Raw genomic sequence first — 13,615 nt, 5'->3', positions numbered from 1 at the left:
GAAAAACTCCCTGTTAGGCAGGAAGAAACCTTAGGCAGAACCACGGCACATAAGGGGGGACCCATCTGCTTGAGGAATTAAATGGGAGGTCTGGGAAACAGAGTAGAGGCCCACTTATGACCCGACCAGTTAACTCAGTTCAGGTCCACTACATGTTCAGTCATGGTTGGGCCGAGCCTCTGATTGGATGTGTTGGCCCAAGCCTACTCTGATTGGATGTGTTGACCCAAGCCTAGTCTGATTGGATGTGTTGGCTCAAGCCTACTCTGATTGGATGTGTTGGCTCAAGCCTACTCTGATTGGATGTGTTGGCTCAAGCCTAGTCTGATTGGATGTGTTGGCTCAAGCCTAGTCTGATTGGATGTGTTGGCTCAAGCCTACTCTGATTGGATGTGTTGGCTCAAGCCTACTCTGATTGGATGTGTTGGCTCAAGCCTACTCTGATTGGATGTGTTGGCTCAAGCCTACTCTGATTGGATGTGTTGGCTCAAGCCTACTCTGATTGGATGTGTTGGCTCAAGCCTACTCTGATTGGATGAGTTGGCCCAAGCCTACTCTGATTGGATGTGTTGGCTCAAGCCTACTCTGATTGGATGTGTTGGCTCAAGCCTACTCTGATTGGATGTGTTGGCTCAAGCCTACTCTGATTGGATGTGTTGGCTCAAGCCTAGTCTGATTGGATGTGTTGGCTCAAGCCTACTCTGATTGGATGTGTTGGCTCAAGCCTACTCTGATTGGATGTGTTGGCTCAAGCCTACTCTGATTGGATGTGTTGGCTCAAGCCTACTCTGATTGGATGTGTTGGCTCAAGCCTACTCTGATTGGATGAGTTGGCCCAAGCCTACTCTGATTGGATGTGTTGGCTCAAGCCTACTCTGATTGGATGAGTTGGCACGAGCCTACTCTGATTGGATGAGTTGGCCCGAGCCTACTCTGATTGGATGTGTTGGCCCAGGCCTACTCTGGTTCCCTGTTCAGCTAGACCTGTGCTGGTTCCTGTGGTGTACTGAGTAACTGCTCACCTGTGCTCAGTGGTGTAGTGGTCCCTGGAGAAGTGGGTATACTCTTAATTTTGCAAAAAAAATGTAAGCAGCCAATACAGCACAGGATAAACGCCCTGTTTAGAGAAGTGGGTATACTCAATGCTGACTGAAAAATAAGTGGGTATACTCCGTTTACCTGCGTATACCCCGGACTACACCACTGCACACACACACACACACACACACACACACACACCTGCGTATACCCCGGACTACACCACTGCCTGTCCTGGTTCCCTGGGTGGACTGCAGATGTATCACATCATGTGTAGCTCTGAAAAAAGTATTATTATTATTAGTAATTGAATGATTTATAAAGGCTAAAGTATTATTATTATTAGTAATTGAATGATTTATAAAGGCTAAAGTATTATTATTATTAGTAATTGAATGATTTATAAAGGCTAAAGTATTATTATTAGTAGTAATTGAATGATTTATAAAGGCTAAAGGTCCAGTATATAGTGGATGCTTTTTTCCAAAGCAACTTCCAAGGGCATCTTGAAGTGGACGGGAATTGTGGCTTAAAGGACTTTAGTATTGGAGTAATGTGGACAGTTCTTTTGCATTTCGTAAGAACTCTAGCAGCTGCCTTTTGTACGAGCTGAAGCTGTTTGATGGACTTTTTAGGAAGGCCTGTGAGAAGATCATTGCAGGGGGGCACTGTGGCTCAAACAGTAGCCCTGACCACATTCGGGCTTGAAGCTCAAAGAGGTCACGGGTTCGAATCCGGTCTGATGCCATTTCTCCTGTCCACTCCCCACCTCTTCTCCCTGTCACTTCCTGTCACAATCTTCACTGCTCTGTCAATTAAAGGCATAAAAAGCCCAAAAACAAATAAAATAAAAAAAAAGATCATTGCAGTAGTCAACCCTTCTGGAGATGAAGGCATGAATGAGATTCTAAATCATCTTTTAACATAAGGCCCATGAGTTTGGCTATGATTTTAAGATGGTAAAAAGCTGATTTAGTTCTGCCTTTCACATGGTTGTTTAAACTGAGATTGCGATCATTTAAGACAAGATTTTTAACACTGTCCATAGGGGGACCATTAGGTGAGGTTGTATGAGATCTGATTCTAGGGGGACCATAGTCATTAGGTGAGGTTGTATGAGATCTGATTCTAGGGGGACCATAGTCATTAGGTGAGGTTGTATGAGATCTGATTCTAGGGGGACCATAGTCATTAGGTGAGGTTGTATGAGATCTGATTCTAGGGGGACCATAGTCATTAGGTGAGGTTGTATGAGATCTGATTCTAGGGGGACCATAGTCATTAGGTGAGGTTGTATGAGATCTGATTCTAGGGGGACCATAGTCATTAGGTGAGGTTGTATGAGATCTGATTCTAGGGGGACTATAGCCATTAGGTGAGGTTGTATGAGATCTGGGTCTCGTACCTGAAAATCCAACCCGGGGGGCAGAACTTTCAGCCATTAAAGGCACAGTTTGTAGTTTTTAGTCGCATCTATTAGTAGAAATGGAATATAGTATTCATAATGATGTTTTCATTAGTGTTTAATTACCTGTAACTATGAATCAGTCTGTTTGCATGAGCTTACAATGAGCCCTTCGTATCTACATAGGAAGAGAGTCCTCTTTCACGGAATCCAAAATCAGACAAACTATCACTGGCTTTTCATGTTTATATGGCATTTGACAGACACCGTACGTACTTACACGGGTTTGTCAACGGAAGGGTATTCAACTGGGTGCAATTAAGCAACTTCACCACAAGATGCCACTACAAACTACACACACTTCATCCAAAACCTGCCAAACTCTACAGGCATATCGGAAAGGACTTTTAATTTTACGGTACCCGGAAATAGTATTGTTGCTGGGAATTTCTGGATTGACGGTGACCGGAGCTGAGCGTGGTGCTGAAAAGTGAAAAGTCTCTCAGGTTTGGCAAAGAAAACACCCAAAAAATACCCCCCTCTTAATCCTATACTGTCCAGCGTGGTGGCAGTCGTTTTGGGTGATATGTATCATACCAAGAATTAGAGGCTGGACACTAATAACTTTGTTATTAATCTCTTGCTTTGTAACTCGGCTGCCTAAAATATATTTGAGCAAATTTAGTAGCGGCAGAGTAGAGTACATTTTGAACAGCCAGCTTTAGCGATTTTGAATATTTTCACTTATGCTCTGTTAACTTCTTGTAGTGAAATGCTGAGTGAAATGTAGCCCTCTCTCTCATTCAAAAAGTCTCTTCCCTCTTCAGACAAATAGTGTCTAGTGACATCCCTTTTTTAAGATTTTATGATTGCTTCAACTGATTGGTTGTAGCATTGCCGCATGTTATCAAGCAGAGACAGTTCACTGTATGAAGACTTCGGTATGATGAGTTTCAGAAGGGCACTTTTATTTTGGCAAAGTATCAGATTTCCCCCGGAAATGAAAATCAATCAGCCTGCTGTTGCTGTTGCTAGCGAACGAGTGAGCAACCGCGGACGTTGGAAGCATGGTGTGGGGCATTAACTCAACGGAAGAACAAAACACAAAGAAACCCCCCCTCTAACAGGGCCAGTGGGCGTTTTTGGAGCTTGTAGTTGGAGCCAACTGCAATTCAGCAACCCATATGTTCAAGGGCGAAGCTCAATCGAGTGAGGGGAGATACGATAACCACATCACGTTACAGCGAGGACAAAGTCAAGATGGTGCAATTGGAGCTCGCTTCTAATAAGGTGAGTTTGTGATATACCGGCAACCTACATTGTAAAAAGCCATCCCAATTGAGAAGATCCTGCTTTATTGCGGGTGAACGAGCTGTAGCATTCGTTAATTTACTGCAACTTAAAAACATTAACGTGACACCATGATCGGGGAGTTCAATGAAGAGCTGTGAAATATTAGTAGCCAGCTAACTCATTCGCTAGCTGAGTAAGGAAGCTCATGTCGGTAACGTTAGAAAGTATTTTGAAACCCGATGAATGACTCATCTCGCTATCTGCTGGTTAAGTGTGTTTCCTCTCCCCGGTTGTCAGCTGGTGTGTAGAGCTCGACTGGATGCTCAGCGCACGTCAGCTGTCATACCGGCCCCTAGTATAAGTTACTGTAAGGTCGCGGGTGACCGTTATGATGAAGAAATCGCATTGAAAACAGTGATATTGCCGCCGCGTTGCTTGATCTGAGCTGGTCAGCACTGCAGACAGCTCAATTGAATAGTGATCAGTTCGCTGCTATGTAACTATACGGTAATGTAAGGGGTGCATGAGCCAGAGGAAGGCTTGAGGTCACGCTCTATATGAATGACACCTTGGGAGTGTTTTGCTCGCTGGCTTAACGCGATTTCTGCTATTGTGTGAGTGAATGTGGACAGCTTGCAGCCTCTTGAATAGAGCTCATTCTTTGACGACAGCGTGTGAGACGGATTAACCCACATCCAGTCAGGGAGTGTATGAGTGACGGATCGGCGCTGGGGGTGCAATCCCGCTTGAAACTGACCCATATCTGCCTGCCAGCTCGCGAAATAACCTGGCAAGCTATGGCCGCAGCTGTCAAATCCAACCCTCAGCGGAAACTAGAGGTCCAGTCATGGTCTTTGCTCTTGCCAGCGGTCGTGTTCCTCCTAGCATAAGCACATTGACGGGCCGTGTGTGTGTGTGTGCACACCGATGCTGTTACACTGCACCTTCCAGCTCAGATTGCTGAATCGCCCCATCTTCCGTCACGATGTCCGCAGATAGCACTCTCCCTCTACCCACCCCCCCCCCCCCCCCTACCCCCCCCCCCCCCTTTTTCTCTCTCTCTGCCGATTCACAGGCAGGGGAGGGACTGTGGCGCTTTAACCTTGTGATGTCGAGCGGGCTAGATCCCAGATGGATTGATGCAACGTTATAACTTTTAATCTGGACACGGCAAAGGCATCTTGAAGAATCTATCGTGTAAACATCTCGCATTGAGCAAAAGTAATCAATAACAATAATATGTCTAATAATAATTGTCATGCCCCTCTACACCCAGCTCTGTGGTCTGTCTACAATTTATGTTGCGGTATAAGCCGGGTCGTAACAATAATACTAGCAGTAGTGGCAATGTCAATAAAGATGATGTTGACGGGACGTCCGATGTTTAAGCAATATCGTACTCGTGCGAGTGGGGTAGGTAAGGGATATTCCCACGGGTGGTGTTCGGCCGTAGCCACCGAGGCCGGAGGCAACAAGACCCGTGGGAATATCCCTTACCTGTCCCACTCGCACGAGTACGATATTGCTTTTATAAAACAATTATATAGTCAACCAAGTAATATTTCAACATGAAGTTATTGATTTAAAACTGTTTATTTCGCCATTGTTTCTCCGCATCAAAAAAAATAGTTCCACTGTCAACGTCTTGGTTTGGAATTATAAGAACTTCGAATTAACGGTTATCATCAACGCACTATAGAATGTTTCATCGCGGACTGGAGTGATTTATCATTAGCGGTGAAAATTCCGAGTTGCGTTGTTCTGGGATAATCCAACTCATGGACCAATCAGAAACCGCTAAATAAGGCGATAGAACCCAATTGTTTTATAATCCAACACACTGACACCTTCGATAATGGCCGGCGGCAGAGATGCAGCGTAAATGGCTCCTCATCACTTTGCAGGTCCCTGGCGGAGCTGCGCTTCTGTTGGCTAAACTTCTGCTCTTTGGAAGCGACCGCTTGGCGTGAACGCCTTGGCATTGAGTTCAGACCTGTCGCCCACACACACACACACACACACACACACACACACCCGCTCCCTACCCCCCACGCCGATCCACCCGGTTGTTTTGGCTGCTTATGTCATGAATATTAATTACCTCGTCGTCTGGCCTAGTTAGCCTTCATGTGGTAGAAGACAGATTCTTAATTACATGAGAAATCCCATTGTTGAAGTAGTTAACACAACACAGCTCAGCTCAGCGCACACTACAAGACAGAACTGGGTGACCAGGACAGCGCCACCTAGAGTTCTTATGGTATACCTGCTCTCTTGTGGAGTCCCCTAGTCCAGGGGTTCTCAAACTTTATGGGGCCAGGGACCCCTTAAAGGGCAGAAAATATTCCGAGGACCCCCTCATAATAGCATCCCAAATTAAATCATATAGGCTTATAGCTATTTGTAATGTTATATGCTTTTGGACTCTTTTACTCTAAAATCATATAGTACTAATATCAGAAGAGTTTTAGATAGTCATTTTATTACATTTGGCATTACTTGATAGCCTGGATACCAGCCTGAACTCCGCCCACAAAATTTTTGTTCTGGGAGATTCAGTCTGGAATCGAGTTAGTTGGGAGAGATTTAACGTTTCAAAAAGGTTGAAACGCAATCTAAACCAATCAAATTGTAAGGGCGGGCTTTATACGTTGATGGACAGATATAGATAGAATATACCGGAATATACATCGAACAAAGATGGCGCCGTCTCGGGAGCTTAGTGGGACATATTTTATATGATTTAAGCTATCTACACGACTTTTTTATGTCTACATTGACTCGGTTAGTTGTGTATACGCAAAACGAGTGTTGCCGAGGATTTTAGGTCCTAACTAAAGCACTCTAGACCATTATTGATCGGTTATGCTAACGCGTTGGCCAAAATAATCGTTGAAACTAATGGTAGCTTCTAGCCTTGAGTGCTAATTAAGTAACGTGAGCAGGCATATCTCAGCAGATATTGACAGCGCATTCATTTTGAAAGAGGAACAGAGAAACGCGATCAAGGCATTTGTCGATTGAAAAGATGTTTTTGCCGTCCTTCCTACGGGAGCAGGTAAAAGTTTAATCTGTCAGATGGTAATACTACGTTGCGCTGATTGGTTCTAGGTATCCAATTCAGCGAAGAGGAATTTTCTTTCCTGGTTCGTTGAAACACGCCCCATAATCACAGCCCAATTGTCCGATCTCAGACTCATATTCTGACTAGAATTATGAGTATGACATTGTGAGGCTAATTACTTGATAGTATGTAGGATAGATTTTTAAATTATATTTTTGTAAAATGTGCTAAATAATGTTTACCTTACATAAAACATATTGATGTTTATCAAAGCAGATTGTAGGGTTTTCCAATACAACTCAGATTGTAGGGTTTTCCAACGGAGATGATTTATATTTAACAAAGACATTAACAAATAGGAAATATCCACCAAATGTTATTAAACACGTGTATCCCCAACTCCATCTCCGTACAAATCTGTTTACAAAAAATATGATTAACTCTTATCTGTGGTGGTATGGTTAGTATTAGCATCCAGCAAGATATTAATGAAAACTACATGGTGACATCATAGAATTGATTATACACGTACAGCCTTTTCTTTCTAGAGTTTAATTTTGACGGTGAACAGGGCTTCGTTCTTGCAGACAAATTGAAAGCTGGATCAACGTCTTAAACGAGAATACATGCAATATGGCCATCCGATATGCCCACGGCTAACCTATCTTTAAAAAAGCGCCTTCTGCAACGATAAACACGACCCGTATTGATGGAAGAATAAATGCATCACTTGCCAGTTAACATTACTAGCGTGAAAATCCGCGTTATGTTAGCCATTGTAATACGCATCGTCAACATTCTGTGATGGGTAAAATCGGTTGTCGCTAAACTAAGGCAACTCCTGTTAGGCTGTATATGGGTGACCTTGGGGGTGTTCATGTTTATAATCACATTTGCTAACCTGTCGTTCTGAGAACTCTCTGAAAAGTTCATATGTCTGTTTGAGACGTGCTTAGCCATATTTTACGTGTTACCTCCCTTTGCCTGAGTGGCTTTGAAGGATGTTTTACAGACGGGTCTCTGTGTGTCGATAGACTTTCCTTCACAGTCTGCTTCCTATCCGAAGTACTTCCAGATCTCACTTTTTTTTGTTTTCAAAAAAGCCGAGGACGTAAGAGCTCCTGCACATGAGGCCAGATGACTCGTTGTGAGTTGCATGTGTGAGAGCTGGGCAGCCCCGCCCTTGCAGGCAAGACGTCCAGGCAACCCTGAGGGAGCGGAACAGTGAGGGCGCTCTGATTACGTGCTATTACCTATACTGAAAATATGCAAAATCGTATCGTTTTTTACGTTACATTAGCCTATATGTTTTGTATACTGTATCGCATTCGCAATACATTAAAACATTTTTTTTTTTTTTTAAATCTTTGGAAGCCAGACTTTTTCGCGGACCCCCAGGCAAGGCGTCGGTCCGCGGCCCATAGTTTGAGAAACGCTGCCCTAGTCCATTGGCCTGTTGAAATCCTTCTGAAGTCAAGTCAAATGTATTTATAAAGCACATTTTAAAAAACCCTGACTAAAGTGCTGTACATTTAAATCACAATAAAATATCAAATCAAATAGAAAAAAAAAGAAAAAAAACAAATTGATCACACGTGTCATCTCCGTGTGTCTAAAGGTTGTGGGGCATCTGTGACGTGCTGGTAGTAGTGTGTGTGTGTGTGTGTGTGTGTGTGTGTTGAGTCCTAATCTTTATATGACTCCACTATCACGTGACTAGATCTCTGATAGATAGAAGAGAGACGTCTCTGTTCTAAGGTTAGACGCCAACCCATCACCCTCTTAACCTTAAACTTAAACTTGAAAAGGCTTTGGGATAGTAACCATAGTAACCCAGGCCTTCAGGCACATCTGTGTCAGAGGTCGTCCCTAAGAAGCCAAGAACATGTGACTCACCCCCACCTGCTGCCCCTCAAGTACAGTTCACACACACACACACACACACACACACACACACACACACACATACACATACACATACACAGACATACACACACACACAGACATACACACACACACAGACACACACACACACACACACACACACACACATACACATACACACACATACACACAGACACACACACAGACACACACACAGACACACACACAGACACACACACACACACACACATACACACACACACAGAGCCCCTCATGGGGGGCGCTAATCCCGTAGCCTCTTATAACCCTCCACAAATATCCTTTCTGAGAAAGTAACACAATCTGAGTTTGTGCTATTCTGCTGTACTTTCATCTGACACACACACACACACACACACACACACACCCACATACTTACATACTTCCTTACACATGAGCTTATTTATGTAGGCACTCAGTCACCTCACCACCACTATACACTCTCATAATACACACCCATACGCTCATTCATGTGTGTCTCATGCAGACATCTCTCTCAAAGCAAACACACACACACACACACACACTCTCACTACCTCTCACCCTCTCTTAACATCCTTCTTTCTCCACACACACACACACACACACACACACACACACACCCTCTCTTTGTGCAAGTAAGTCTAACCCATAGGTCTGATTAGTTCTGCTCCAGCTATTGAAAGCCTTGCCCCTGCCACTCTGCTGGGGAGAGGAGAGAAGGAGAGAGGGAGCGCAGAGGAGGAGAAGAGAAGGAGAGAGGGAGAGAAGGAGAGAGGGAGCGCAATGGGTGCAGGAGGAGAGGGAGAGAAGGAGAGAGGGAGTGCACTGGGGCAGGAGGAAGAGAAGAGAAGGAGAGAGGGAGAGAAGGAGAGCGGGAGTGCACTGGAGACAGGAGGAGGAGAGGGGGAGAGAAATAAAAAAGGGAGTCAGAAAAGAAAGAGGGAAGACAATTAGGATGTGTGTGAACATCAACGTTGAGTGTGTGTGTGTGTGTGTGTGCGCGCGTGTGCGTGTGTGTGTGTCAAAGTCAAGTTCTCTGTCTCTGAAGTTTGTATTTTTTTTTTTTACGTATGCTAGTTGACAGAGCTAAAGCTATTCTGAAGCCTATATGTAGAGTCCAGTCCAGAGACGTCTCTGAACACACGTGTCTCTGGAGAGAATAAAAAAACGTTGTCTACTTGCAAGGGATGCAGAGCTGAGATATGCTATCTCCTTAGCCTAGCTTCTTTCTCCTTCTCACTCTCTCTCTCTCTCTCTCTCTCTCTCTCTCTCTCTCTCTCTCTCTCTCTCTCCCTCTCTCTCGTTCTTGTTACCTAGTACCCTGGTTGCAGGTCCACTCACAGGGGATGCAGAGCTGAGATATGCTATCTCCCTAGCCTAGCCTGTCTGTGGCTAATCACATGCAGAGCAGCACCCTCTTAATGCCCACATTAGAGACACTAGCCTCTTAACTGGAGTAACCACATTAGTGACTCATGCCTCTTAACTGGAGTAACCCACATTAGTGACTCATGCCTCTTAACTGGAGTAACCACATTAGTGACTCTTGCTAGTCATCAACAGGATCCTCAATAAGATGGAAGCGAAGGTCAAAGGCAATGCTCTTCCCCGCTGTCGTCACGCTTTAATCCGACGAGAAGTTAGAACCAGAAAGAGCAGATCTATTAAAAAGCGGCCGTTCAAGCCTAGTAATCGGCATTAGGACACCCTTGAGAATTCTAGAATGGTATTAACGTCGTGACGACTGTATGTGGAGTCAACATCATATTATGACCAGTATTATTATTATTGTTATTAACATGCGAAGAACAATATGTCATTTTGCAAACAATAATAATAAATCAAGCGGTCAGCCCTGAATGCTGACAGTGCAGATTGGTTTAGTAAGTGCGTTCATGTGAGTGTGTGTGAGTGCGTTGATGTGAGTGTGTGTGTGTGTTTGAGTGCGTTCATGTGCGTGTGTGTGTGTGTGTGTGTTTGAGTGCGTTCATGTGCGTGTGTGTGTGTGTGTGTGTGTGTGTGTGTGTGTGTGAGTGCGTTCATGTGAGTGAGTTCATGAGGCATTAAGTTCATAAGCAGGGACTATGGAGGCTTAAAGGGCCGGCAGGAGGTGGGAATGTGCACCGCTGTCCTGAGCCATACTTGCACAGCTTTAAAGATCAGCAAAGGGTTGAGTTTTGGAGAGGTGTGTGTGTGTGTGTGTGTGTGTGTGTGTGTGTGTGTGTGTGTGTGTGTGTGTGTGTGTGTGTGTGTGTGTGTGTGTGTGTGTGGACAGATCTGTATCCCTTATCCACGTAAGGGTGCATTGGAAGATGACCTGATTGATCTGCATCTGGGGTCAGTATTTGACCCTGGTTGTTAATGTTAGGGAGTGTTTGTGAGGTCACAATGGGGTAGCAGAGTGTTGTTGTCGTGTGAGGTCACAATGGGGTAGCAGAGTGTTGTTGTCGTGTGAGGTCACAATGGGGTAGCAGAGTGTTGTTGTTGTGTGAGGTCACAATGGGGCAACAGAGCCCAGCTCTGGCACTGCGGATGCTTACATCTGGGACCCAGTCAGCCAATCACACGTGGGGATGCTTATACATCTGGGACCCAGTCACCCAATCACACGTGTTTATTTTATATCCCTGCGGCAGTGTGGGTTTCAGTTGTGACAGCTGGTGTTTACATGCCTGCTCAACCTACACACACACACACACACACACACAGACACACACAGACACACACGCACACACGTTTGCCAATGGGTCAGAGTGACACATTCTCTGTCCCCATTTACTCAAATGACCAGAGGGCATCATAATTGATTTAGAAGCGTGTGTGTGTGTGTGTGTGTGTGTGTGTTTCGTAACAGTTTATGTATCCAGGGAATGTTGACATGGTGTTCTGGCTTTTTGCAGCAATATTCATTATACACACACACACACACACATGGCATGCACACACACACACACATGTCATGCACACACACACACACACACACACACATACACATGTGCTTAAATGGTGTTAAACACTGATAGCTGTGATACCCAGGGCCCTGGTTGTGTGTGTACTATGTTTGGTTTTGTGTGACTGGTATGAGTGTGTGTGTGTGTGTGTGCCGGGTTCCTGTGTGTGTGTGTGTGTGTGTGTGTGTGTGTAGCCTGTAGGTTTGAGCTGGTCTTGGTTATAAATCTGTGTGTGTGTGTGTGTGTGTGTGTTGCCTGTATGTTTTGAGCTGGTCTTGGTTATACAGTCAGGTCCATAAATATTTGGACATTTGATATGAAACAATCAAGATCATCTTTAATTTGAGCGTATTTACATCCAAATCAGGTGAATGTTGCAGGAATTACAGCACAGTTTAATATTTTGTAACGGATTAAACTGCTAGTCAGAGTCATTACAAATGACTCAATTTAATGAACACCATGATACCATTCTATTACAGTGCTAAACTGAACCCCTTATGGACTAGGATAAAAGAATTGCATGCATGTTCACCTGATTTGGATGTAAATACCCTCAAATTAAAGCTGATGATCTGCACTTCAAGCACATCTTCATTGTTTCATTCCAAATCTATTGTGGTAGTGTACAGAGCCAAAATGATGAAAAATGTGATATGGACATGACTGTAAATCTGTGTGTGTGTGTGTGTGTGTGTGTGTTGCCTGTAGGTTTTGAGCTGGTCTTGGTTATAAATCTTTGTGTGTGTGTGTGTGTGTAGGTTTCGAGCTGGTGTTGGTTATAACTCTACGGTGGGGAGATGGAAGGGAGCCCCTCGTCAGGGACGCAGGATGGGCTGCTCTCGGCCAATAGCGCGGAGTCTTCAGGTGCTCACGGAAAACACCACAACGACGACACGGTAGGAACCCCGACGTGTGTGTGTGTGTGTGTGGTGTTGTGTGTGAGTCTACCTGTCTGTGTTTGTGGGTGTGTTTGTATGGTGATGTGTGTGTGAGTCTACGTGTCTGTGTGTGTGTGTGTGTGTGTGTGTGTGTGTAGTCAGTCTACATTTTTTTATCTGCATAAAGTTATCTGTGTCTTCACTGTGCAAGTGTGTGTGTTTGTGTGCATGTTTGAATCTGTTAGGCTTAATTTGGCTGCGTGTATGTTTGTATTGTATTATTTTATACACACATGTTTGTATTGTACCTGATGTGTGTGTGTGTGTGTGTGTGTGTGTGTGTGTATGTGTATGTGTGTGTGTGTGTTCAGGAGCGGAGCTGCAGTCCGTCAGTACTGAGCTATGTGAAGAGTAGCTGGAAGGAGGGGCTTCTGAGCAGGAAGAGGCCGTTTGTGGGGAGATGCTGCCACTCCTGCACCCCTCAGAGTCAGGTGAGGGTCACACACACACACACACACACACACACCCATCAGAGTCAGGTGAGGGACACACACACACACACACACACACACACACACACACACACACACACACACACACCCATGAGAGTCAGGTGAGGGACACACACACACATGTACGCACTCACACAGACACAGACAGACACACACACACACACACACACACACACAGACAGACACACAAACACACACACAAACACACACAGACGCGCAGACAGACAGACAGACAGACAGACAGACAGACAGACAGACAGACACACACACACACACACAGACACACAGACACACACACACACACAGACACACACACAGACACCCCCACACACACACACACACACACACACACAGACACACACACACACACACACACAGACACACACACACAGACACACACACACACACACACACACACAGACACACACACACACACACAGACACACACACACACACACAGACACACACACACACACACACACACACAGACACACACACACACACACAGACACACACACAGGGCAGGTATGTGGAGCTGCTCCATTGGCTCTGATTGAGTGGTTTCC

General features: G+C 44.9%; 1 protein-coding gene across 1 annotated transcript in view; it reads left to right on the top strand.

Annotated features, from left to right (window-relative positions):
* Positions 1-3,480: 3,480 nt before the first annotated feature.
* Positions 3,481-13,615, top strand: part of gpam (glycerol-3-phosphate acyltransferase, mitochondrial) — a 26,631-nt gene continuing 16,496 nt past the window's right edge. Inside the window, exons 1-3 of the mRNA XM_080851159.1 lie at positions 3,481-3,733; positions 12,418-12,555; positions 12,909-13,028. Of these exons, the coding sequence (XP_080707285.1) occupies positions 12,457-12,555; positions 12,909-13,028 (219 nt within the window). The 5' untranslated portion in view covers positions 3,481-3,733; positions 12,418-12,456. The remainder of the gene's footprint in view (positions 3,734-12,417; positions 12,556-12,908; positions 13,029-13,615) is intronic.

Source organism: Sprattus sprattus, assembly GCF_963457725.1.
Source record: "Sprattus sprattus genome assembly, chromosome: 14".
NCBI lineage: Eukaryota > Metazoa > Chordata > Actinopteri > Clupeiformes > Clupeidae > Sprattus > Sprattus sprattus.
The sequence above is the reverse complement of the archived record's forward strand: the minus strand, read 5'-3'. Positions and strand labels throughout refer to the sequence as shown.